This window comes from Lipotes vexillifer, unplaced genomic scaffold, assembly GCF_000442215.2.
Source record: "Lipotes vexillifer unplaced genomic scaffold, Lipotes_vexillifer_v1.1 scaffold796, whole genome shotgun sequence".
NCBI classification, from domain to species: Eukaryota; Metazoa; Chordata; class Mammalia; order Artiodactyla; family Lipotidae; genus Lipotes; species Lipotes vexillifer.
Genome location: NW_006773072.1, coordinates 1,379,682 through 1,406,141, shown reverse-complemented (window position 1 = coordinate 1,406,141; position 26,460 = coordinate 1,379,682). Strand labels below are relative to the sequence as shown.

The 26,460-nt window shown below is 44.6% G+C and overlaps 1 protein-coding gene across 1 annotated transcript in view; it reads left to right on the top strand.

Moving 5' to 3' along the window:
- Positions 1 to 26,460, top strand: part of ADCY8 (adenylate cyclase 8) — a 223,843-nt gene that overhangs the window by 79,938 nt on the left and 117,445 nt on the right. Inside the window, exons 5-6 of the mRNA XM_007447988.1 lie at positions 5,267 to 5,378; positions 13,609 to 13,736. Of these exons, the coding sequence (XP_007448050.1) occupies positions 5,267 to 5,378; positions 13,609 to 13,736 (240 nt within the window). The remainder of the gene's footprint in view (positions 1 to 5,266; positions 5,379 to 13,608; positions 13,737 to 26,460) is intronic.

The following is a 26,460-nucleotide window of genomic DNA, read 5'->3' as shown; positions in this document are numbered from 1 at the left end:
CATTTCATAGCTGTATAGCCCCCTTGGGCTTCAAAGTTGTCGGCATTCAGCTCTTGGAGAGAAAAGGGTAGAAAAGGCACACCTGCTTCTTTACCACCTCAGCCCAGAAATGGCGTCTCTCACTCTGCTCAGATTCCATTGATGGGACCTGATTACATGGCTCCACCTCGATACAAGAGGGGCACAGAGCCCCTGCAAGTGGGCTTTGCTAGTGACAGGCAGGCATGGATTTGGTGGACAGTTAGCTTCTCTACCAGAGCTCCCTGCCCCCATTCCTCTTGCCCCCAAACCCCATGCCATGTACATTTGCACACATTTGCTGGCATAACTCAGTCTACTCACTTTCTTGACTGGCTGCTTCTTCCCAGCCAGGCCTGTCAACATGTACAGTCATCACATTGAAGCCCAATCCAGCTTCTGTACCCTGACACCAAATTAAATCTCGGAGACAGAGTTTTGGGTGAAATAGAAAAGAATAGCTTTACTGCTTTGCCAGGCAAAGGGGGCCACAGCGGGCTCACGCCCTCCACACTCTGTGGCCCAACCTGGAGGGGGCAGTGAGGAGTTTTGTAGTAACGGCTCAAAGAGGGCGTGATCAGCTAGTGGACATTTTTCTGATTGGTTGGTGGGGAGGTAAGTGGGTGTTGACATCATCAACCTTCTGGTTCCACCCGGTCTGGGGTCTGCGTGCTTGTGGGCAGCACACAGTTAACTTCTCCCACCTGGTGGAGGTTTCAGTATCTGCAAAACAGCTCAAAGATGTTGTTATGTGTATCCCTTGAGGGGGAACCAGGACCCTGCCCCAAGGCTGCACTGTTGTTTCTTGACTGTTCCTCCTTGTCTCTGCATCCCCTCCCTTCCCTGATTAGCAACGGTTTGAACCTGCTAGTTGGAACTCAGGGAAGGTCATGGAGGCTCAGTGAAGCCTATTTCCGGTAATAAAGAAATGGGGGACACAGGAAGGCTTTTGTGCCCAGGAGCCCCACAGGGTACTGCTTGGTTTTAACATTGGCCTTGCAGACTACTGTTTCACATACAAGCAAAATGCAGTTGAGTGGAGCTAGAGAACTTGGCTTTGGAGGTCTCTTTGTGTGGCCATCTATTAAACACTCTCCGATTCCCAAAAATTTCCACAAGGAGTTACATACTCTCCACTTACTGAGGACTATGCCATGATTTACAAGTGATCTCCTTTCAGTAATCCTGTAGAGTAGCTTTAATGATCTCTGCTTTATTATAAAGAAAATGGAAGCTCAGAGTGGCTAAATAACCTGCCCAAGAACACAAGTTAAGAATAAAAGTCTACACAGGGCTCATGTTCCTAATGAGTCTAGTGAATTCTCCTTGAGGACTCTGTTTTCAGAGTGACTAATAGGTAACATAGCATATTTTTAGCCAAATAAACAACTTATATAAGCAAATTAGATTTGACAGTTAATATGGCCTCTTCGATATATTCATCTGGAAGATTACAAGTTTATACCTAGATTCGAAAGAACTGACCGTGAGCCCAGTGCCTGGGGGGAGCAGAATGAACAAGAGAGAACCAGGGCCCTGGTTTCTGCTTCTTGTCTTTTGCTCAACAAACTCTTATTGCATAACTATGACTTAAACCAGGGCTTCTCCATCTTTAAGGTGCATACAAATCACCTAGGGCTCTTGTTAAATTCTTATTAGATTCTGATCCAGTGGGTCTAGGGCAGGGCCTGAGATCTGCATTTCTAACCAGCTCCCAAGAGATGCCAGCAGTGGCCATGACCACACTCTGAGGAAGGAAGACTCAATTCTGAAGATTTCTGTTGATTCAATTCAGGAAATATACCATGAGGCCCACCATGTGCTGGGGGTTGAGATGCAGAGGTAACTCTCTTCCTGTTCTTTAGCTCGTGGATGGAGCACACTTTGCACACATGATTGTGTTACCAAGTGATAAATGCCATGACAGAGGGGAGCACAGGCTGGGCAGGAGGCTAGAATAGGGGTGACAGGCTATGCTTAGGGAAATCTCCATAAAAGTAGAATCTTAGCATATGAGTGGGGTCTTAAAGGACAAGTAGGATTTTAATAGGTAGCAACAGGAAAGAAACTATGCCAGGGAGCAGGTACGTCATGTACAAACACCAGTGTATAAAGCATGGTGTGTTCAGAAGACTGCAAAAAAAAAAAAAAATTCATGATTTTGGAACACTGAGCACATCTGAAACCTTTATGCCCTTTGCTCTCAGGGAATCCCATTTCTTCTTTCAATAGACTGCATGTTTCATAAGGGCTGTGGTGGTACTTTGTTCTCCACTGTATCTCCAGTATCTGACATATATAGTAGGCATTCCATTTATTAGCTGTTGAATGAATGAATTAATGAAGCTGCACTGCCATAGACAAAGAGATAATAGCTTGGGGCAAATGGATCCATAAAGTGAGTAGTCGGACTAGATGATCTCTGGACCCTTCCACTTCCCACCTGTCATGATGATGGCTTACTTCAAAGGTGGTATTACTGTAGTGATAAACAGTGTAGATTCCAGAACCAGCCTGCCTGGTTCAAATTCTAGATTTTCATGTCTGTGGGAGAGTTACTCAGGCTTCAGTTTCCTTATCTGTAAATAGAAATGATCATCCTAGGTCCTACCTCATAGGTTGTTATGAGGAATGAACGAGTTCATACATGTAGAACTCTTAGAGCATATCAAGTCCACAGTTAACACTCTGTAAGTATTGCTGCTACTATTGTTTCAGGTTTCTGTCAACAGGAATTCTTTTCGCCACAAGTAACAAATAATCCAGTTAATGGTCAGACTCTCTTCCTTCTCTGTTACCTCTTTCTCTCTTCCCAACCATTCAATCATAGTGCACTTTTGTACAATAATGATGGAGAGAGCTAATGCATTTATGGAGCACTTACTATGCCCGGCGCTGTGCTACACACTTGCTACCCACCAATGAGGCAGGTACTACAATCATCTTCAGTAGATAAAGTATTGGAGAAGTTCATAGTATTCATAAGTGGTGACCTGGGGTTTGAACCCCAATCTGTCTAGACTCAAATCCTATGCATGTGACCAGCTGCTATGCCACCAGAAAGATGTAGAGGACAGTGGCAGTGTAGTGACTCTGCCAGAGGAAGCCTTATACATTAAAAATCTAAAGGGATCACTCCCACGCTTAAAACCCTTCACTAGCTTTCCATCATGTTTAGGGAAAAGTCTGTGTTCATCAACCTGGCTAAGCAAGCCCTTCTGTATTGTTCCTCTGCTCACTTCTCTGACCTCATCTCTCCCTCTCTCTCTCTCTCTCTCTCTCTCCTCGCTCTCTCTCTTCCTTCCTCCTTTCTCTCTTTTTTTTCTCTCCCTCTTCCCTCTCCTCTTCCCACCCTCCTTGCTCAGTACTACCCTTTGACTATAGCTGCCCTTGAATTGCTCGCAGAACCCTGGTCCATTTGCTTGTTCTTCCGCCGGGCCCTAGTATGTGCTGATCTCTTGCTAAGAGCAGCCATTCATTTACTCACTTTACCCATCAAGTCCCCTAGGTCCTTCAAACTCGGCCTGGACTTTGCTTCACTAGAAAACTCCTGATCCCCCAGTGGCTGGTCATTCCCAGTGTGTGTCTCTTTATCACAGTAGTCATTGCCTATGTTGCTTCTGTCTTTCTCTTTGTCAGCCCAACTGCATTCCCCATATACTCTGAGCATCCTGAGGACATGCACTGAGGCTTCTTTATCATTTAACACAACTTCCTAGCACAGTGTGTAGCTGGTCACGTAGTAGATACACAAGTATTTGCTAAAATAATTTTAAAAAGCAATAGTTTTTAAACTGAGGTCTAAAAATTCTTAATGAGAATCTGAATGGGCTTCTGGGAAGGTACAGATCCCTTGAAATGAAGTGCAAAATTGTGAATACTTGTACATTTTTTAGGAACGAGAATCCTTAAAAATGGAGACAACTTTAAGAACCACTGAATACCAGGGGTGACCAAAGTAAGTCAATGCACATTCCACAGCGCCTTCCGGCTGATTCACCTATTTCATTAAAACTAAGTCACACCAATGGTAAAGACACCATTATTTTATGTAACACTAAGAAAAATAATCAGAATGTTTGACACGGGCTTCCCTGGTGGCGCAGTGGTTGAGAGCCCGCCTGCCGATGCAGGGGACGCGGGTTTGCGGCCAGGTCCGGGAAGATCCCACATGCCGCGGAGCGGCTGGGCCCGTGAGCCATGGCCGCTAAGCCTGTGCGTCTGGAGCCTGTGCTCCGCAACGGGAGAGGCCACAACAGTGAGAGGCCCGCGTACCGCAAAAAAAAAAAAAAAGTTTGACACACTGCAGAATGCCGTCAGTTTCAGAGACAATAAAACGCGAGAATCAAGAAAATATGGTACACTTTTTGGTGTTGCATCCTTCCTCTCGGAGGTGTCCCTGTGATTGCGTCAGTCCCTGAGACGGTGTGTGTTAAGGGGGGTGGGGCAGTGCCCCACCGTGCAGTCCAGCCACGTGCACAATCCCGACTCTGCCCTGGGCTACTAGTAAATGTTGAGCAAGTTCCCCTCCTCTCTGAGCCTCACTTTCCTCATCTTCACAATGAAATGAACAGTCCCTTCCCCACAGGGTAACTGGATGGATTAACAAGACAGTGTTCATACCGTGCCTTGCGTTTATAAGGCTTTCAAGGACTGCCCCTTCCCTTCCACCTAGCCATATGCATAGTATCCGACCTCACCTAACTTAGTAAATGTGCATTTCAGATAATTAATTATTCTGCCTAAGGTCTCCCAGGCTTGCTACCTATTCGCACAATTTTTGGAAAATGCCTAACTCTATTTGCCTGCCGTTTTGGGTAGAGTATACGTGTGTCATTGGGCTTCGCATTCTTTTGTCCCCGTGTCCATTTTGCTCTGTGCTCATGCAATCTGCTTTGCTGTTCATTGTGAAAATGTAAAGATAATTCATAATGCTTCATGTTGCTTTCTACAATAAATTGATCTGTTCCTAGTGAAAAATTCCCTTTTGGATTGTTTGCATTGCCCACACTCCACAGCCCTGCAGAGGAATAAGGGCTTTCCGTTGCCTTCTTGTCCTTCCTGAACCCCTGGGTGGACTCTCTGCTGAGATGTTTGTTAAACACTGAGGCATTCCTTCAGACTCCCCTGGCAAGGAGAGCTAAAATCTCAGACCACAGTTGGCTTGTTTGAATCGTGATGTATCTCCCAGGATAGATTAAAATATTAATGTGCTTTCTCCCCACCCCATCCCTGTCCTGTTGTCTAGTATTCTTTTTGCAGATGTCAAAGGATTTACCAACCTCTCCACGACCTTGTCTGCCCAGGAGCTGGTCAGGATGCTCAACGAGCTCTTTGCCAGATTTGATCGACTGGCCCATGTGAGTTGAATTTAATTGCCCCCTAGTCTTCGCAGGAGTGAGGGACTGCATGCGGAACGAGGGAAGAGAGGGACTTAGCCTTCATCACCAATGTCGTTACCATTCCGCATCCTGACCCCAGACATGGGTCCCTGACCCTCGCACATTCTGGGGACCGATGTTAGTTATTTACAGGTCTCAGACAGGAGGTCTGTCAGATTTTCCTAGCTGAGAGACAGCTGGTTGAGTGACAATTAAACCAAAGTCCTTTTTAATCTGCTTTCCATTTCCCCCTGCCTGTGGCCAGGCACCATCCAGCTGCAGCCTCAGGGTTGCTTCATGCAGGGATGACTGCCTGCAGTTTCCCAGCCAACCGCGGCCATCTGGAATGAATTAGTCTCTTCTCAAGGACCAGTGAGCTACTGGCCCATCCCGCCACCATTTTGTTTGACTTAAGAGCTTTGTTTTTAGCCGACAAGACACTACCTTTCTTTTTCTGCTGGCTTGGCCAGAGCTAAAATAGAGAAGAGGTTAAATGGAATGTACATTTGCCACCAACACACAGATTCCTAGTCCTCAAGCCACTCACATTACAGAGGAATGTCATTGTCATGCTATATTTTAGAGTGGATTTTGGGTTCAAATTGGCACGTCTTAACTTCCTACTTTGTAAAGGGTGTATACTAGTGTCAATTTCACAGGCTGTCGTGAGAGTTTAATGAGACCGCATCAGTGGGAGTTCATTGTTAGGTTATCAAAATGTCCTATTTTAGGGCTTCCCTGGTGGTGCAGTGGTTGAGAGTCCGCCTGCCGATGCGGGGGACACGGGTTTGTGCCCCGGTCCGGGAAGATCCCACAGGCCGCAGAGCGGCTGGGCCCGTGGGCCATGGCCGCTGGGCCTGCGCGTCCGGAGCCTGTGCTCCGCAACGGGAGAGGCCACAACAGCGAGAGGCCCGCGTATTGCAAAAAAAAATATTATCTATCAGTTAGGTGTGAAATTGAGGTGAAGAAGGCAGGGAAGGTCCTTGTATGCAGAGGGGAAAACAAAAATTAAGATGCTACATGTGTAGAGAACCAGGAGAGATTTAGCACTGCTGAAAGGAGAATTCAAGGCAAGGAGTGGTAGAGGTGAGGCTAGAAAAATAAGCAAGGACCCGCCAAGGACCCTGCATTGTAATCTGTAGCTGCTGGACAACTACTGAATAGGAGACTGACATGAGCAGAGGAAGAGGTGGAAACTGAGGCCTCCTCCTGTTAGAAGGGTTGGATTAACCTGAAGGACTAGGAATTTGAAGGTGGGGAAGAATGCACACCATTTCTTTTTATTGTTGCCTCAAGGGCGGTTGGTGCCAGTTACACATAGTTATTCTACGTTACATTCTGGCTCTAAATATTTCTGCTTAGAGATACTAAGATGAACAAAAATGACCCTCCAAAGAGAATTGAGAGATGTGATCAAGGTCAGTTTCTGGTGTCACAGTAATCCCCATCGACTCAGAGAAAGGGTCGTTATGTAAAATGTAATCCAAGTTGTTCAGCCAACACTTATTGTGTACTTACTAGGCGCCAGGAACCGTGCAGCGTTGTGGCGAGACAAAACCAGTCCCTGCCCTCAGAGTCTGCTAAGGGAGAAAGACAAGTCCGTGAAATTCGCAGGACAGTGTGGTGCAAGCAATAGGCACAGAAGTCCTGGTGGACGGAAGAAGGAACAGTCGGTGCTTGGGGTGAGGAGGGCGGTAGTATAGCACCGTGAAGAGAAGAGGCTATATGCAGCTAGGTGTGAGGGAGAGCAGGAGCTTTCCCGGCATCAAATTAGACAATGAAGAGCCTTCCAGGCTGAGCCATGATGCAAAGGCAGGAAAGTGTGAAAATGTGGAAATGTGCTGCTTATTTGGGGAGCTATAAGGAGCTCAGGATTGCTGGAGCACAAAGGTCATGGGAGACTGCAGTGAGAAATGAGCTTGAAGAGGAAAGGAGAAACAGGTCTGGAGGGCACCATGCGACCTTTTAAGGAACGTGGACTTGGAGCTGTAGCCCGGGCTCTTTGCCCTGGTTACAGTGTACATGGTGGGAGAGAGGGAGTGAGATGGGGGTGCACAGCTCATCGAGCCCCAGTGGGTGCAAGAAGCTGTAGTCCATCTTCTGGAGAATGAGTCTTACTGAAAGATTTAAAGAAAAAAAATCAAATTAAACACATACAAGTGTGAGAGTAAAATTATTATTAATTTTGATCATATTTAACATTCATAAACTGCCTGGTGTACATTATTTGCCCTGGATTGCCTAATTCAGTTCTTAAAACAAACCTACAAGAGAGGTTCTTTATTGTTCCCATTTTACAGAACAAGTGACTGAAACTCAAAGAAGTAAAATAATCTGCTCAGAACCCCTGGTAGGTGGTACATCTATGATTCAGACCATCTGAGACCAGGTGCTCACTCCTGACCACTAAGCGGTGCCCCAGGCACTTTAGGGGATGGAGCTAGATGTCAGAGATGTATTGCCGTCCATGCCAGCCAACTTGAAGATTTAGATTTCTAGGACCTCAACTATGGGCTGGACTTCAATTAACTGTACAGATCCCCTCTCTGAGTCTCAGTTTTCCTATCAGAATTATAATGAAGGATAAATGAAACAATACACAGAGACTGGCTCAAAATAAGTACTAACACCCATAAGTACTCCGTAACTCCCACTCTACCCCCTACCCCATCCCTATCCACCCTAGGTGCATCAGTCTGTTCAACTCTAGGGGGCTTCTATGGAAAAGCTTGAGAAACTCTGCCGGTGAAAACAATTCTACCACCTTGGAATGAGAAAACCTCCTTTAAATGTTTTTGCCCCCAGTCTTAGGCAAATCACTTAACCAAGTGGGTCACAGACTTTGCTTCTGTGTAAAAGGGGATTGGACTTGCCTTTTCTGATATCTTTTAGCATCAAAATTCTGTGGCTTTATAATGATCTCTCTCTGCCTTGCCATAATTATTTGCTTTAGATTTTCATTATGTTGTACATCTGACAGAACCCACTTCCCATGTAAATATCATCCATTGCACCTTCCCGTTTATCTACTGCATTATTATGATGCAGGCAAAAACTTCAAAGCCTTCTATTAAAGATCCTCTTAGTGTGGTTGAATTCCTCAGTGCCCTTGTGGCTGCTCAGAGCAGAGTGTTTTCGACCCTTTCTAGTGCCCTTGGCAAACTCTAGTAACTTTTGATCTTTGATCTTTTTTTAAAAAAATAAAGTAGTCCTGGACTTCCCTGGTGGTGCAGTGGTTAAGAATCCGCCTGCTAATGCAGGGGACACGGGTTCAATCCCTGGTCTGGGAAGATCCCACATGCCATGGAGCAACTAAGCCCATGAGCCACAGCTACTGAGCCCACGAGCCACAACTACTGAAGCCTGCGTGTCTAGAGCCCGTGCTCCGCAACAAGAGAAGCCACTGCAATGAGAAGCCCGCGCACTGCAACGAAGAGGAACCCCCGCTCACGGCAACTAGATAAAGCCCACACACAGCAACGAAGACCCAAAAATAAATAAATAAATTTATAAAAAAAATAAATAAGTAAATAAAGTAGTCGCTACCTACTCCTCTCCCTAACAAATTAGGAATGAAAAATATGTATGCTATTATCAAGGCTTTAAAATCAACATCACTACATCTTAAACCTTGTTTCAGATTGCTGACAAAACGGGAAGCAACCTAAATGATTGTAACAAGGAACAATTCCAACACTATGGAAAGCTAATCAACAGATTTTACAGAATGAGATAGCTATTTCTGTACTGACATAGAAAGAATTTTCAAGACATGTTGCATGATAAAGCATGTCTCAGATCTATAAACATAGTATGATCAATTTATGGCTAAAGAGCATGAAAAATGGTTCATATATATAAACATAGAAATGTATATATTAAAGCATAACAGCCTCTAAAGAGGGGAAGGGAGACCAGGTTTCCAGGCTGTGGTGTGTCTGAGGGGGAGAGGCTACTAAAGGAGACTTATCTACAGTTTCATTTTTACTAGAACAATATATTCATGTGTTAATTTGTATAATTACAATTAGATAAAGTACTATAAAAATTGTCATGATTTCTAATATAACTTTTTTAAGTGCATTCGTAGCACTAATGTTTTTGTTCTGAGAGTCTTTTTTCTTTTCATTTTTTTTTCTGATTACTAAAGCAATACTTGTCCATTATGTAAAATTCAAACATCAAAGATAGAGACAATAGAGAAAGTATGTATCCCTGTAATCTTACCCCTCCTCAAAGATATAACCGTCTTTGATAATTTGGTACTTATATCTCCTCAGTGTTATGTGCATACATGGTTTCATAAATTCTCTGGATTTTTTCCCAAGATTTTTATCATATCAAAGCCATCAAGATGGGAGGAAAAGGATTATATTAAGACTTACTCGATAAAATTTACAAGACCCTCACCCTACTTTATTTTTCTTTTTCAGTATCTTTTTTCAAAGCAACCTGGCTTTTTTAATGTGAGTTTTTCAAAGCAGTTTCTGGTAAAAAGAAGTTGCTTGGATATTACTGTCAAATCATCTGACAGCTCACAGGAATTGATCAGAAAAATGTGTCTGCAAATTGACAGAACTTGACAGACGAGAAGACAGGCCTTTCATATTTATATTTATATTTATATATACATACATGATTGGTATATATACACACATGCATATATACATACCATTTATATGGGGCCCACAGTTTTTCAAGGAGGCTGCCAGCTTCACCTTTTGTTTAGAAGAAAGATGAACCCTGGGTTACAAACATCTTCACTTTCCAAAGGGTAATGAACTATTTTACAGATCTCCTTCCAAAACACATTTTTGTCAGGAGATCTGCCATTCTGGACTCTGCCATAATTTCTGCAGTTTTGTAAAGAAAGAGCGTGGAGTCCCAAAGTCAAACAGACATGCTGTGAATTCCACTTCTGTCTCTCACTTGCTGTGTGACCTTCACTTCCTTAAGCCATCTGTGAAGTGGCACATGACTCAGAATGTGGTCATAAAGACTAAACAAGATCAATATAATGCCTTTAACACATAGCCCGGCACATAGTATGTGCTCAATAAATACAACTGCCTTTCCCTAAAGTTTTCCAAAATAGTTTCACCTCTGTTTGCATGGAAAAATCACTGATTTGGAGCTTCTGAATATCATATATAATCCATATCCATTACTTTTTAGCCAGCTGCTCTGTGGCACAGGAAGTTTTCCATCTCTCTTACACTGAAATTTTCATATCTAAAAACATGGTCTGCCATGTTCAGGGTTATTGTGAGACTCAAAGGAGAAAAGATAAGGCATAGCATTAAATGTGGAGAAGACTATTTTCAGGCTAATTGTCACTGGCATTGCTAGTTGATGGCCATGCTTACTTAGTTATGTATTAAGGGCAAGGGGACCATTCTCACATGCGTCACATATGGGGAATTGAAACCCCACATATGGGGAATTGAAACCCACATATCAGTGGCTTCAGTGACTTATCGAAGGTCAAACAGTTGGTAAATTTGACTAGAATGCGGAGATCTGATTCTTAGACCAAAGTATTTCCTGCTCTACCCTTTCCCTCCCCCCTCCCCATTGTCAACAGGGAGGCAGATCTCTGTGCTGACCAGGCTACCAACAGCCCGAGTCACAGCACGCTCTGCCCCAGAGACCATCTGAAGGCAAAGTGTGGCTGATTGAAGTCACCAACCCCTACCTCCCAGCCTCAGTGTTCTCCGCTGCAGAATCAGAATAAGGGATTTGCTCCTTTGCAAACAAATGTTAGGAAGTTTTAACTTGTGGCCACATGCGAGATACATATATGTATATGTATATGCATATAAAAACTCACTACATTGCTGTAGTGTCTACACATATACACAACATATATATATATAGTATATGTATAGCAATTGTGTGTGTGTATATATATATATATATATATATATATATATATATACACACACACTTCAATGTATTGAGTTTTTATCATTCATTTCATTTAGTGCCAGGAACTTTCCTTTATCCCAAGAGTACATCTTTTTACTTTTTTGGTGTTAAAAACACCCTTTCTTTTATAAAGTGATGGGGATAGTTGGGTAGTTTGGTTGTTATTTTTGTATGTTGATGGACTTTTCATACTTCCTTGGCAAAACACAAAATTGAACCCTAGAAAAGTGCCTTGGACCTTCTGGGTTTTTTTTAAAGCTGTCCCATGGACTCCACAAATCTGGAAACTGCCAGAACCAGTGGGGCAGGTCTCCCTACTTCCATTCTGGCTGTAACAGTCTAGAGCGTCTTAGAAGAAACAAGTGAAGGTCTTGAGCTTCCCTTTTTGCTCTCTTACAAAATTAGTTGCATTGAAGCAGCCAATAGATAGGAACCACACACTCCTAAAAATAACCGTGGGATGGCTGTGCCTGCTCTCAGCGTTCTGAAGATCGCATCTGTGCCCATTTGGGAAGGTTGGCAAGGCCCAGGAGATCTGATCCAGACAGGGAAACACCAGAGCCAGTTCTGATTCTCTTTTCCCTGTCTGATATTTGTTTTTTATTGGGAAAGTGATTTCACTTGTTACCCAAACATGATGTCCCAATGCCTGATCAGATTAGGAAACCAGCATGGTGCTTTATAAATTGGCAGTACCAGGGCATCCACTGTGCTGCTGGCATCTCAGTAGGCCCCTTTCTGTCTGCAACTCCCCTCCTCATGCCCTTGGACTCTGGTTTCCCAAGGAGAGCCCCTAACCCACAAAGCCATAGACCCACAGGCACCTAGGGCTTCAAATCTAGAAGACACCTCAGAGTCGTTCCGTCCCAACCATCTACCCAAGGAGACCTAGAGAGAATCTGCCTGTGTCACAGATAGAAATGTGAAAGAACGAGGACAGGAGTCCAAGTCATCATCATAGAGATGGGTGACATTAATTTAGTGTCCCATCTGCTGGACCCTATACTAAGCCTTCACATGCCTCATCTTCCTACATCTTTACAATCACACAATGAGGTCCTATTCTTATCCCCATTTTATGGATGAGGCAACGGAGGCTCAGAGGTTAAGTAATTTACCTAAAAACACACAGTGAGGATGGGGTGGCGGGTCTAGGATTTGATCTGCAATGGGACTCCTCAGCCAGTGCTTTTAGCCCCTATGCTCTACCGCCCCAAGTTCTCTTTCCTTTATAAGCTGCAAAATCCAGCGTATTCCCATCCAATATGAAAGTATGCACCATTTCCTAGGTACTTGTTGCTCTTCGAAACTTTGTAAGGATCATGTCTTCAAGATTGTGAATCCACCAAACAAACAGGTGTGTTCTGCCTCTCACTGGTGAAGTGATCAGGATAAAAATTGTACCTACCTCCAGGTTCTTGTGAGGGTGCATTCTGTTTAATATATAATAGGGGTTGTTTTAATCATCTTTGTGTCAGGGACAATGCTTGCTTTATGATAGATGCACACCTGATGTTTTTATCGACGAGCAAGCGTGTGAATCAGTAAATGAATACAAGTATGTACAAGACAGTCAGCCCCTCTTCTTAAGGTGCCAGTACCGTCGTTGGGAAAGGACTTTATATAGAGTTGGAACAGTTGGTATCCCTAAGTGATTTATTTATTATTTTTTGTTTGTTTGTTTATTTGTTTTTGCGGTACGCGGGCCTCTCACTGTTGCGGCCTCTCCCATTGCGGAGCACAGGCTCTGGACGCGCAGGCTCAGCGGCCATGGCTCACGGGCCCAACCGCTCCGCAACATGTGGGATCTTCCCGGACCGGGGCACGAACCCGTGTCCCCTGCATCGGCAGGCGGACTCTCAACCACTGCGCCACCAGGGAAGCCCTGATTTATTTTTTAAGTTCTTATCGTTGAGCTAGCAAGTGATATAAAGTGTTAATCCAGAGACATGTCCTGAGAAGAGATACATCAGTGGGAGCAGGACTTGAGTGTTTACTGTTCCACGGGGGATTAAGATCAGAAAGCTACCACATGGCAGAGCTGGGATATGGCCCTGTATCTGACAAACGCAAAATCCAGTGTTTTTCCATGTCTGCGTTCCACCACTGAGCCCTTCAACTCCCCGCTCCAATTTCCTGGGAAGAAAATAGCAGCACATTTCAAAGGTAGAAGTCCCTGATCCCAAGGTGCAGACCTGCTGACCCGGCTCCCCTCTTTCCCAAGGATTTCGGAAGCACTTACCTATCTGTTGACTTCCCTCTCCCACCTCGTTCCTTTCAGGAGCATCACTGCCTTCGCATTAAAATCCTGGGAGACTGCTACTACTGCGTTTCGGGACTTCCTGAGCCCCGCCAGGACCACGCCCACTGCTGCGTTGAAATGGGCCTCAGCATGATCAAAACCATCAGGTAATTTGGGACCTTCTCCCTAATACCCGAGCCTTTGATGTGCTTGATGGGAAAGACCAAAACCACCCCATCTATCCTTTGCGGTCGGTCATATGTACGTTGAAAGGTGGAGTTCTTTGACTTATTTCATGAAGACTGTATACCCATTAGTTCTCCCATAGGAACCGCTGGCTTCATTATGTTCTAGTTACACCTCCCTTTCAATCCTTTGTGCAATACATTTGTATGACCAATGTCCTTGTGGGGATACAGCAGTGAACATGGTGAGCATAGCACTTGCCCTCAGGGAGATTACAGTGCGGTGGGAAAGATAAATGCATAGACGATTCCAATACGGTACAATATGCTCTGAGATGAATCAAACCAGGGTGCTTGGGGGCGATAGAGAAGTAACAGTTAGTGCAGTCTGGGGTGCTGGAGAAAACTTTCCAGAGTACAGATGTCTAAGCTGTTACCTGAAAAGTAAGACATTAGATCCTGGAGGTGGAATGGAGCGCTTGGAAGATGGGTGGCCATGTGCAGGATTCGGGATGTGCTGTAGTGGCAGCTGGTGGAGCCTGGGGTGGAAGTGGTGGTGACAGGAAGACGGCACCCTGGGAGCATCCAGAACCTGCAGGGCCTTCTAAGCCGTGTTAAGGGGTTGCATTTTATCCTAAGGCCAACAGGAATCACTGAAGGGCAACCTGGCTGTCTTCACGGCTGTGTGGCAAGTGCTTTTGGCTTCGGTGAGTGTAGCTGACAAATTAAGAGGCTGAATCAAAGGGGGATGAGCTATTGTGGTCAAGGACTTTGGAGCTAGGCTGTTTATGGCTTTGGGACAGAAGCTCAATATTGCCAAAGCTCCCCTCAAGGTTCCAGAATGTTTGCAGATCCTCCAAGCATCACATCTTCCCACAACCACAGCAAAGGGAGTAGAGAGTGGACACATGGGCAGAAATCTCTGTGGATTATGTCTTCATCTTACAAGGGAAGAAGAGCGTTGTTGGAGACACAGACCAGAAGACTCTCCTCGCGCACTCACACCTGGGTCGTGCGGTCTCTCAGGCATCCGTGTGATGCTCGGGAATGGCAGTCTGGCTTCAGGTTCAGCCAGGACAACAACCCCTGCTCCGCATCCGCCAAACATACACCCTCCACTGTAGGCTCAGCTTGCCTGCTGGTTCCCAAGAGCAATCCAGGAATAGGCAAGAGGAATCTAAGGAGTTGGAGGCTCCCTTTCTTGAACCTGGCCACAGCCAACACAGTGTACCTGACCCTTCTACTTGCTGAGAGATCCCTGACTTTATTCAGGTTTCAGGCAGAGGTCTGTTGACATTGGGAAATGCTGTGAAGTCCCCTAGTTAAGAAGAGGGCACAGAAGCCCTTTTCCTAAATGGGATCCTGTTCTATTGACGTGACACTGGTCATTTCAATACTGAGCCTGAAATCACAGTCTGGGTGGGCAGATATGCCCCCTGGGTGGGCCCTCAGGGTCCCACCTCTGGAACTTACCCACAACCGGGGCCCGATCAAGGCAGTGAGGTGCTTTGCCATGAGGTATATGATGAAAATCCAACCATAACCATCCCTAAGACCAAGTAGGCAGGTGGAGGGAGACTGGAAATGTCCACTCTGCTGTTGCCCCCTCTTTTACAGAGATGCAGATGTTTCCCCCAGTGGGGACCGTGGAAAAGTAGCCCACCACTCCCACCCAGAGTTCCCTTTTGATCAGCCCTTGGTAGATGGAAAAGGCTGCAGTTGCTTCTTGCTGTTAATTTGGACACTTCAGAGACTTGCCCTGAAAACTAAGATGAATTGTGATATGTTGACTGGTTTCAAGGGAGGCAGTGGGACCCACATCCAGAAGCCCCAGTGCCTTGTACCAACTCTACAGCTGATGAGGTGTGCAAACGCTATTCTGTCAGTAAATCAGTGGGTCGGTCAACAAATAATTTGTTGAGTTCTACCATGTGTCAGGCACTGTGTTAAGCCCTGGAAATACAGTGATGAACAGGTCACTCAGGGGTCCTTCTCTTGTCTGTAGGTGCCCATTAGAGATATTACTTGGAGGCTTGTCTTTGAAATGAGGAAGTTGGACCAAACCTTTTCTGAAGCCTCTGAAAGTCTGTGATTTACCAACCATGTCAAAATCAAGTTTAAGCAGCAAAACTTTCCTTTCTTTCTTTCTTTCTTCCTTTCTTTCTCTAAATTTTTGTTAAGATATAATTGACAAAGTTGTATATATTTAAAGTGCACAATGTGGTAATCTGATATACTTACACATTTTTTTTTTTTTTTTTGCGGTACGCGGGCCTCTCACTGTTGCGGCCTCTCCCGTTGCGGAGCACAGGCTCCAGACGCGCAGGCTCAGCTGCCATGGCTCACGGGCCCAGCCGCTCCGCGGCATGTGGGATCTTCCCGGACCGAGGATCTTCCCAGACCGAGGCACGAACCCGTGTCCTCTGCATCGGCAGGCGGACTCTCAACCACTGCGCCACCAGGGAAGCCCCTATACTTACACATTTTTAAATGATTATCACAATCAAGTTAATGAACACATCCATCACCTCACGTAGTTATCTTTTGTTTGATGAGAATGCTTAAGACCTACTCTCGGCAAATTTCAAGTATACAATAAGTATTATTAACTATAGTCACCATGTTTACATTAGAACCTCAGAACCTATTCATCTTAAAATGAAAGTTTGTACCCCATGGCCAAAAGTTCCCCTTTTCCCTACCCCAATCCTAGCCCCTGACGACCACCTTTCTACTCTGTTTCTATCAGTGCAACTTTGTTTTTAGATTCCACATATAAGTGATACCACAGAGTATTTGTCTTTCTCTGTCTGGCTTATTTCACTGAGCATAATGTTCTCCACATTCATCCATATTGCCGCCGATAGCAGGATTTCCTCTTTTTTAAGGCTGAATAATATTCCAGAGTGTGTGTGTGTGTGTGTGTGTGTGTGTGTGTGTGTGTGTGTGTGTGTGTAGAGAAAAAGAGAGGGAGAAAGAAAGGAAGGAAGGAAGGAAGGAAGGGAGAATATCTTTTTTATCCATTCATCCACAGACTTTCCATAAGAGTTTCCATCTTGAACTTAAGCAGAAGATATGCTGCAGAGATGGCATTGCAGAAGAAATAAACATTGATTATCAAAATGCTTTAAGGGGCTTCACTGGTGGCACAGTGGTTGAGAGTCCACCTGCCGATGCAGGGGACACAGGTTCGTGCCCTGGTCCAGGAAGATCCCATGTGCCGCGGAGCAGCTGGGCCCGTGAGCCATGGCCGCTGAGCCTGCACGCCCGGAGCCTGTGCTCAGCAGCGGGAGAGGCCACAAGAGTGAGAGGCCCGCATACCGCAAAAAATAAAAAAATTAAAAAAGTAAAACAGACAGACAGAACCCTAGGACAAAAACAAAGCTATACAGTCAAAATCACACAAAGAAGCATACACATACACACTCACAAAAAGAGAAAAAGCAAAATATATATATATATATATTTTAAAAAAGGAAGAGAGCAACCAAATCTACTAATGATAATAAGCCCTAAATACTAAACCAAAATAAACATAAAACCAGAAACAAATTAGATGCAGAAAGCAAACCCCAAGTCTACAGTTGCTCCCAAAGTCCACTGTCTCAATTTTGGGATGATTCGTTGTCTATTCAGGTATTCCACAGCTGCAGGGTGCATCAAGTTGACTGTGGAGCTTTAATCCGCTGCTCCTGAGGCTGCTGGGAGATATTTCCCTTTCGCTTCTTTGTTCGCACAGCTCCTGGGGTTCAGCTTTGGATTTGGCCCCGCCTCTGTGTGTAGGTCACCCTCAGGCTTTTGTTCCTGCCCAGACAGGATGGGGTTAAAGGAGAGGCTGATTCCGGGGCTCACTCAGGCCAGAGGAAGGGAGGGGTACGGAATGCGGGGCAAGCCTGCGGCGGTAGAGACCGGCGTGATGTTGCACCAGCCTGAGGTGCATCTTGTGTTCTCCCGGGGAAGTTGTCCCTGGATCACGGGACCCTGGCGGTGGCAGCTGCACAGCTCCTGGGAGGGGAGGTGTGGAGAGTGACCTCTGCTTGCACACAGGCTTCTTGGTGGCTGCAGCAGCAGCCTTAGCATCTCATGCCCATGTCTGGTGTCCGCGCTGATAGCCGCAGCTTGCTCCCGTCTCTGGAGCTCATTTAGTTGGTGCTCTGAATCCCCTCTCCTCATGCACCCTGAAACAGTGGTCTCTTGCCTCTTCAGCAGTTCCAGACTTTTTCTCAGACTCCCTCCCAGCTAGCTGTGGCGCACTAGCCCCCTTCAGGCTGTGTTTACGCGGCCAGTCCTCTCCCTGGGATCTGACCTCCGAAGCCTGAGCCTCAGCTCCCAGCCCCGCACCCCCACCCTGGTGGGTGAGCAGACAAGCCTTTCGGGCTGGTGAGTGCTGGTCAGCACTGATCCTCTGTGTGGGGATCTCTCTGCTTTGCGCTCTGCACCCCTGTTGCTGCGCTCCCCTCCGTGACTCTGAAGCTTCCCCCCTGCCACCACCCCTCCCTCCACCAGTGAAGGGGCTTCCTAGTGTGTGGAAATTTTTCCTCCTTCACGGCTCCCTCCCAGAGGCGCAGTTCCAGTCCCTATTCTTTTGTCTCTGTTTATTCTTTTTTCTTTTGCCCTACCCAGGTACGTGGGGAGTTTCTTGCCTTTTGGGAGGTCTGAAGTCTTCTGCCAGCGTTCAGTAGGTGTTCTGTAGGAGTTGTTCCACGTGTAGATGTATTTCTGATGTATCTGTGGGGAGGAAGGTGATCTCCACGTCTCACTCCTCCGCCATCTTGAAGGTCCCTCCACGTTGGTCCTTTTGACCGAGATCCAAAGATTGTTTCCCTATACACACACATATATATATGTGGTGTGTATATGTGTGTACATATGTATACGTGTATGGTGTGTATGTGTGTTTGTGTGTGTGCTTGCGTGCAGATGTGTAGATATGCATCAGTATGTGAGCACCTATGTGTCTATACTTGTGTGTGCATGTGTATGTTTGTGCATATATAAGTGTGTGTGTTAAGGATTTGAAGCAGGCCTTGGTGATCCCTACAATTCTAAATTCAGTCAATGGAGTTAGTGCACAGATAGTTGGTGACCTTGTAAGACATACTGGGGCTTCATCCCTCAGGCAATGGGAAGTCACTGACACTTGAAGTGGGGAAGTGTCAATGTTCTGATCTGGGCTTGAGGAGGGTAACCATGGAGATGGATAACTCTCTCTCCAGTTTACTCTGGATGAGAGAAATCAGAGGCCAAGGGGAATGAAACTGGCTGGGAGATATTTTTGTAACAGTCCAGTAAAGAGAACTAAGGACCTGAAATAGAGCAGTAGCTGTGAAATAGGAAAAGGTTATAATCCTCCAAAGCTGAGACCCTGAGTCCCCCAAGACACCATATGTGACATAGAAGTTTAAATTAAATCAAATATTTATCTTTATAGTAAACTTACCTTATCAATTGGTAATACTCTGAGTATTTTAGACAGGGTTCCACTTTCTTAAAGATAGAGTTTGTTGCTGGATGTGATCACAGCAATGGTTCCTTGAAAGAGTGACTATAGCACCACGAGATGACTTAAAGGGAACGTACTGAGTGACCTTGACCTGCAGTCAGCAGACATAACCTGGTTCCTGCTTCTTCCCATTATTAGGTGTGTGGCTGTGGATGAATGTGGCTTAACTTCTCAGAGCCTACATGGCCTCTTCTGTGAAATGGGAATCATAAGATCCCAAATTCAGAGTGTTCTTTTGAAAATTTAAGTAGATAGCATGCATGTTATCACTCTAGAAACATTTTTTAATAGGGTCTTGCCATTAGGGCTGAGACTAGACACTGGAAATTTTGACTCAGTTAAGTTACAGAAAGCTATTCTAGTAAAATAATAATAACAATAACTAGGGTTTAATGAACACCTACTATATGCCATCAACTGAGATAAGGGTTTTACATACATTAGCTCATTTAGTCCTTATAGAAATCCTGGGAGTTAGACAGGGGTGGAGAGCAAAATATTGAACAACTAGTATGGCTAAAGCATGGACTAATCAGAATAGGCCAGGGAAGCCAATCAGAATGGATGTTAACCATAAACAACCAGTATAGCTATATGGGTACATCCTGACTAAGCTCTGGAATTAGTCTCCTACTTTACCAGTGAGGAAACTGGAGGCCAGTCCTCTCCCTGGGATCTGACCTCCGAAGCCTGAGCCTCAGCTCCCAGCCCCGCACCCCCACCCTGGTGGGTGAGCAGACAAGCCTTTCGGGCTGGTGAGTGCTGGTCAGCACTGATCCTCTGTGTGGGGATCTCTCTGCTTTGCGCTCTGCACCCCTGTTGCTGCGCTCCCCTCCGTGACTCTGAAGCTTCCCCCCTGCCACCACCCCTCCCTCCACCAGTGAAGGGGCTTCCTAGTGTGTGGAAATTTTTCCTCCTTCACGGCTCCCTCCCAGAGGCGCAGTTCCAGTCCCTATTCTTTTGTCTCTGTTTATTCTTTTTTCTTTTGCCCTACCCAGGTACGTGGGGAGTTTCTTGCCTTTTGGGAGGTCTGAAGTCTTCTGCCAGCGTTCAGTAGGTGTTCTGTAGGAGTTGTTCCACGTGTAGATGTATTTCTGATGTATCTGTGGGGAGGAAGGTGATCTCCACGTCTCACTCCTCCGCCATCTTGAAGGTCCCTCCACGTTGGTCCTTTTGACCGAGATCCAAAGATTGTTTCCCTATACACACACATATATATATGTGGTGTGTATATGTGTGTACATATGTATACGTGTATGGTGTGTATGTGTGTTTGTGTGTGTGCTTGCGTGCAGATGTGTAGATATGCATCAGTATGTGAGCACCTATGTGTCTATACTTGTGTGTGCATGTGTATGTTTGTGCATATATAAGTGTGTGTGTTAAGGATTTGAAGCAGGCCTTGGTGATCCCTACAATTCTAAATTCAGTCAATGGAGTTAGTGCACAGATAGTTGGTGACCTTGTAAGACATACTGGGGCTTCATCCCTCAGGCAATGGGAAGTCACTGACACTTGAAGTGGGGAAGTGTCAATGTTCTGATCTGGGCTTGAGGAGGGTAACCATGGAGATGGATAACTCTCTCTCCAGTTTACTCTGGATGAGAGAAATCAGAGGCCAAGGGGAATGAAACTGGCTGGGAGATATTTTTGTAACAGTCCAGTAAAGAGAACTAAGGACCTGAAATAGAGCAGTAGCTGTGAAATAGGAAAAGGTTATAATCCTCCAAAGCTGAGACCCTGAGTCCCCCAAGACACCATATGTGACATAGAAGTTTAAATTAAATCAAATATTTATCTTTATAGTAAACTTACCTTATCAATTGGTAATACTCTGAGTATTTTAGACAGGGTTCCACTTTCTTAAAGATAGAGTTTGTTGCTGGATGTGATCACAGCAATGGTTCCTTGAAAGAGTGACTATAGCACCACGAGATGACTTAAAGGGAACGTACTGAGTGACCTTGACCTGCAGTCAGCAGACATAACCTGGTTCCTGCTTCTTCCCATTATTAGGTGTGTGGCTGTGGATGAATGTGGCTTAACTTCTCAGAGCCTACATGGCCTCTTCTGTGAAATGGGAATCATAAGATCCCAAATTCAGAGTGTTCTTTTGAAAATTTAAGTAGATAGCATGCATGTTATCACTCTAGAAACATTTTTTAATAGGGTCTTGCCATTAGGGCTGAGACTAGACACTGGAAATTTTGACTCAGTTAAGTTACAGAAAGCTATTCTAGTAAAATAATAATAACAATAACTAGGGTTTAATGAACACCTACTATATGCCATCAACTGAGATAAGGGTTTTACATACATTAGCTCATTTAGTCCTTATAGAAATCCTGGGAGTTAGACAGGGGTGGAGAGCAAAATATTGAACAACTAGTATGGCTAAAGCATGGACTAATCAGAATAGGCCAGGGAAGCCAATCAGAATGGATGTTAACCATAAACAACCAGTATAGCTATATGGGTACATCCTGACTAAGCTCTGGAATTAGTCTCCTACTTTACCAGTGAGGAAACTGGAGCTTACGGAGTTTGGGTAATTGCCCGAAATCACACAGTTAGTCGGTGGCAGAATAAAGGCACCAATCCAGAACCAACTGATGCCAAAGCCATTGGTCTTAGCAATTACGGCATCCTACCTCCTAGCTCCAGATTTCTGCAATTGTTTCTGATGCCTGAAATCTGCCATTGATACCCAAAGGATCAAAGTATAGCCTAGGAGGTCTCACATACATCCTTAATAAGTTAGCAGAACTAACACTGAGAGGGAAGAAAAGTCAGTAAACTTCTGACAGTAACAAGATCATAAGCCTTAATCAAGCCTCTTAGTAAATTTATTCCATCAAAAAAAAAATACTTGATTTTAGAAACATGATATTAGCTAGATGAATGGCAAAAAAAAAAGTGATTGAATATAACTTTATTTCTAATAAAGCATTTAATAGCATCTCATGGATGTCTATTCATAAAATGTAATTAATTAAAATAGGCTTAGATAATAATTCCATTACGTAGATTGAAAAGGGGCTCCAGGTGGCCCCTCTTCACACGCCCTGGCTCTATTTTGGAAAGACTTGATAGCTGAGGAGACACTGGAGCTGACGGTGGGCTGTGTTATATGCAGTATCTTTATTAATAATCTCCAAAGGCTCCCTTGATGAATCTTAATGAAAATTACAGAGCCTGGTCTTCTCAGCACAGTTGCTAAAGAGGCATGGAATGACACCAGAATGTCAAGCAGGAACTGGCTTGTCCCTGGTAGTTAATTGGAACAAAGGTCTTAATCCTTGTGACGGGGTTGCCCTGCCAAGCAACATGGCAGGACGAGGAATGAAAAACAGGAGTTATTTTGCTTTCCTCACTGGAGGCAAGAGTGCCCATGCCCCCTGCATGCTTCGCGGCATCCGTTCCTCCTTCTCTCTCCCTCCTGTAGTTCTTTTTTGCTCTGTCTCCCTCTCTCCCTTGCTTCTCTCTCTGTCTCTTTCCTCCTCAAACCCCCTTTCTCACCTTGTTCTGAAAAGTCCCTGACAACAGTATCCATAAGGCTGCACTTCTCTTTGAAATGCATGAGTTGTCTTTAACATGAACAAGTATTCTTTTTGCAAAATTATTGACAATGGTGAAGACTGAAACTATCCGGTAACAATAGCTGATAAAGCTAATGTTGATTGAATGCTCACCATGTGCCAGACACTATACCAAATAACCTTCCTGACTCACCTCACCTAATACTGACCACGGCCCTGAGAGGAAAATACTATTACTTTCCCCAATTTTCAGATGAGGAACTTGAAATTCTTGTAGGATAAATAACTTCCGGCCAATGACACGCAGCCTAAGCAGCAGCACAAAGACCCTGAGGCATGCTCATTTGACTCCCTAAATGTCTAAAGGCAGGAAATGGTTAGATAAAGTTTTGCATATTACAAAATAGGGAAATGGGTAACCATTAAGTACCATGACTTACATTAATATTCAATGGCATAAGAAAATGCTTGTGAGTTTAAGAAGTATGCATTGCAGAGAACTAACACACACACACACACACACCATTTAGGGCAACCTTAGTTTTTTAAAAATCTATTTTTACAGAGAGAGAAAGACATAGAGCTCAGTGTGGGAAAGGGGTGGCTGGATTGCTTCTCTTGCTTTTCTCTCATGCAGTCCACACTGTTTTTGAACAGGAATCCTGCTCCAGGCTTTCCCATTACCTTTCCACCCCCCAAAAGCAAGAGGGTGATGCTGAAGGGAGTGCAAGCAGCAGGAAGGTGTCCAAAGAGCTCTCAGCTTGCAGTCTGGCATTGTGAGGGCCGATCAGGACCCATTACTTCCTGACCTTGAGCGAGTGACTTAACCTCTCTCTGCTCCAGCCTCCTTAGCTGTAAAATGGGGGGAAACCATCCTAATGCAATCTCCATAAATACAGGAACTGATTTTCTGATTCGTCTGTTTGGTTCCCTGCTTATATCTGCAGAGGACTTCAAGAGATGCTTGTTGAATAAATGAACAAATGAGATAAATGGACTGTATATGTAGCATAGGGTGAGAATGAAACGACATCTTTTATGAAGATAAAAGGCCAACACAGAATAGCTTTCCAACTTTTTAGAAGCAGATGGGCCCCATGGTTTGTAAGGCAGGCTGACTCTGAATTCCAGTAAAGGCTATAGGATAGATCATGGTTGCAGGCAAAGTCGGGCTGCATGGCCACCATGCTGGCAGCTCCCACCCCAACAGTGAGTGACCCCTGAGGTACCCTCAGTGAACTCTGGAATCTACAGAAGGGAGCTTTCTATAGTCTGCTGACTTTTGGAATTAGCTGGCAGAAACTGTGTCATCCATCTGTTGGGTAGAGCCAGATCAAACCCCAGTGGTTCATGTACCCCTAAGCGTGGCTCCTCTTTCAACATAAACCTTTCAGTGTAGAGGAAATGGACCACTACATTTAGGCTCACACACCTGGGGTGAAATTCCAACTATTCCACCTCTATATGTGTGACCTAAAGAAAGGAACTTCTTGGAACTCAGTTTCCTAATTTGTAAAATGGTACTGGTAATGGTACCCAGGGTTATTGTAAAGATAAGACTTGACACTTGCACAGAACACCCTGCACAGTGACCGTAGCTGATCTCCATAACTAACTCTCTTGTTTTTCCACTTTTCCCAGAATGTCCAAGGGCACTGTCATCTAGGGAGCTGAGGACCAATCACTCAGTTCTTACTACACTGTAAATTAGTTCATCCTTTTTGAACCAATATATGTCTAGGAACTGCCCCGTTGGTATAGGAAATGGGTTGGTTGAAGCTCTTTAGATGTAAATAGAACAAATGCAGGCACAATTTTAGCAGGAAAGGGTAGTGTGATCAATTCATAATTTTTTTTTTTAGTCTGATTCAACCTGTATATAGTTGTATAATTACAAATTGTTAATTTTATTAATTACTAACAAAAATTAGTAGTAGCCACTATTTTTGAGTGTTCAAACTGCACCAGGTTAAGTGCTTTATATACATGATTTTATAAACTATCCTAACAACTCCACAAAAATCTAGTTCTCTTTCCCATTGCACCTAAGAAAACTGGGACTCAGAGACTAATGCAACTAGCGTGAGTCCCACAGGTAGTAAGTTGAGATACCTAACTTCACATCCAGGCCTGCTTTAATGCAGACTCCATGCCCCTTGGTGGTGTTGAGAGTCACTTGCTTTGAGAAGCCCATATCATTCCCATTTTACGGAGGGGAATTTACTTCCTTTGCTCCAGTTTCCACAGCCAACAAGGGGTAGATGCAGCATTAGAACTCCAGTCCAAAGCTGAGGAGCTGGATGTACTTATTCACCCATAGCACCAATCTGCTACTCCGCTGAAGCTGTCTCTCTATTCATCCATTTATTTAACGCTGGAGAAAGTCTAATCTACAGATAAATGATGGCTGTCATTTCTCCAGCACGGTCGATGGATTGGTTAATTGGCTAAAAAATGAACCATTCGAAGCATTTCAACTGAAAGAACATTTCTAAGGTTCTTCGTCTTTTATCATATACCAAACACTCGTCTTTAATAGTTCAATTAAAGGAAATGACATCATCGCTCTTATGCTGGTAAACTGTTGCATTATTGGTACCCAGCTTGATCTAGAGCTACAAAAAATAATAATAACTATTAAGTGGAGTCTTTATTGAAAATAAATCTTAGCTAGAAGCCCTCCATGAAAACAGATGAGAGCAAAGCAGCTTTAATTGAAAGGGGAAGAGGTAGAGGGTCTCCCCACTCCCCAATTGGCAGGGCCAAACACACCTCCGTGGTTCCCCTGGGACTCTTAGAAGCATCTTGGGACAGCAAGGGGCTGTAGAGCAAGAAAGGTTTGGGGCTTTGTCCATGAATTCAACAAATACTTCTGAGCACTATGTGCTAAGCGCTGTGCTAAGTGTGGGCACGTGGAAATGAAGGATGGTACCCCTGTCCTCCAGAAGCTCAGAGTTTGTGGAGAAAAAGAGCAGGTGCAGATGTTTATAAGGCGAGTGATCTATAGGCATTTTTCTTTTTTCTTTACTTGCGACTGACGAGGCACAGCAAAGTATCGGTGGGGCTCTACTTTGGAAAAATTGAAAAGGACCCGTAACTCAGAGCAGAATTCCCTCCATTTTAGCTTCAAGAATGCTCAAAGGCCCCCTCCCCCCTCAAGAACTGATCTTGAAACACATGGAATGTGTTTGTAGTTCTATGCAACTGCTGGGTAGCCTTTCCAAAGAGGATCGCTGTCTGTAAATTATTCATTACTTCTCCGTAATTTCATTCTTCTCTTTTATTAAGTCAAACCCCAGACACAACAAGAAGAAAAACAGTGCAATGAAAAAGTTTGTCTTCTTATGATTTTTGTTTTGTAGAAGAAAATCTAAATGTCTTTTCGTTAAGATGTTCCAGTGCGTTCCCTGTACAATGTGAATTGCCTAATGGCATTAGCACGGTGTGCTGTTTAATAGACCCTCACAATTAGTTGGCAAAGCACTTTAACATCCATTATCTCCTTTGGGGCTCACAAAGGCTCTGTAAGTGAAACAACCAGCTAGAGCTTTATTCTACAACCACTGAAACTCTGGATAAGATTAAGCTATTTGCTGAGAATCACACACCACATACAGTGTCTATGTTGCAAGGAGTATGAGGTTTAAAAAACAGCAGCTCCAGT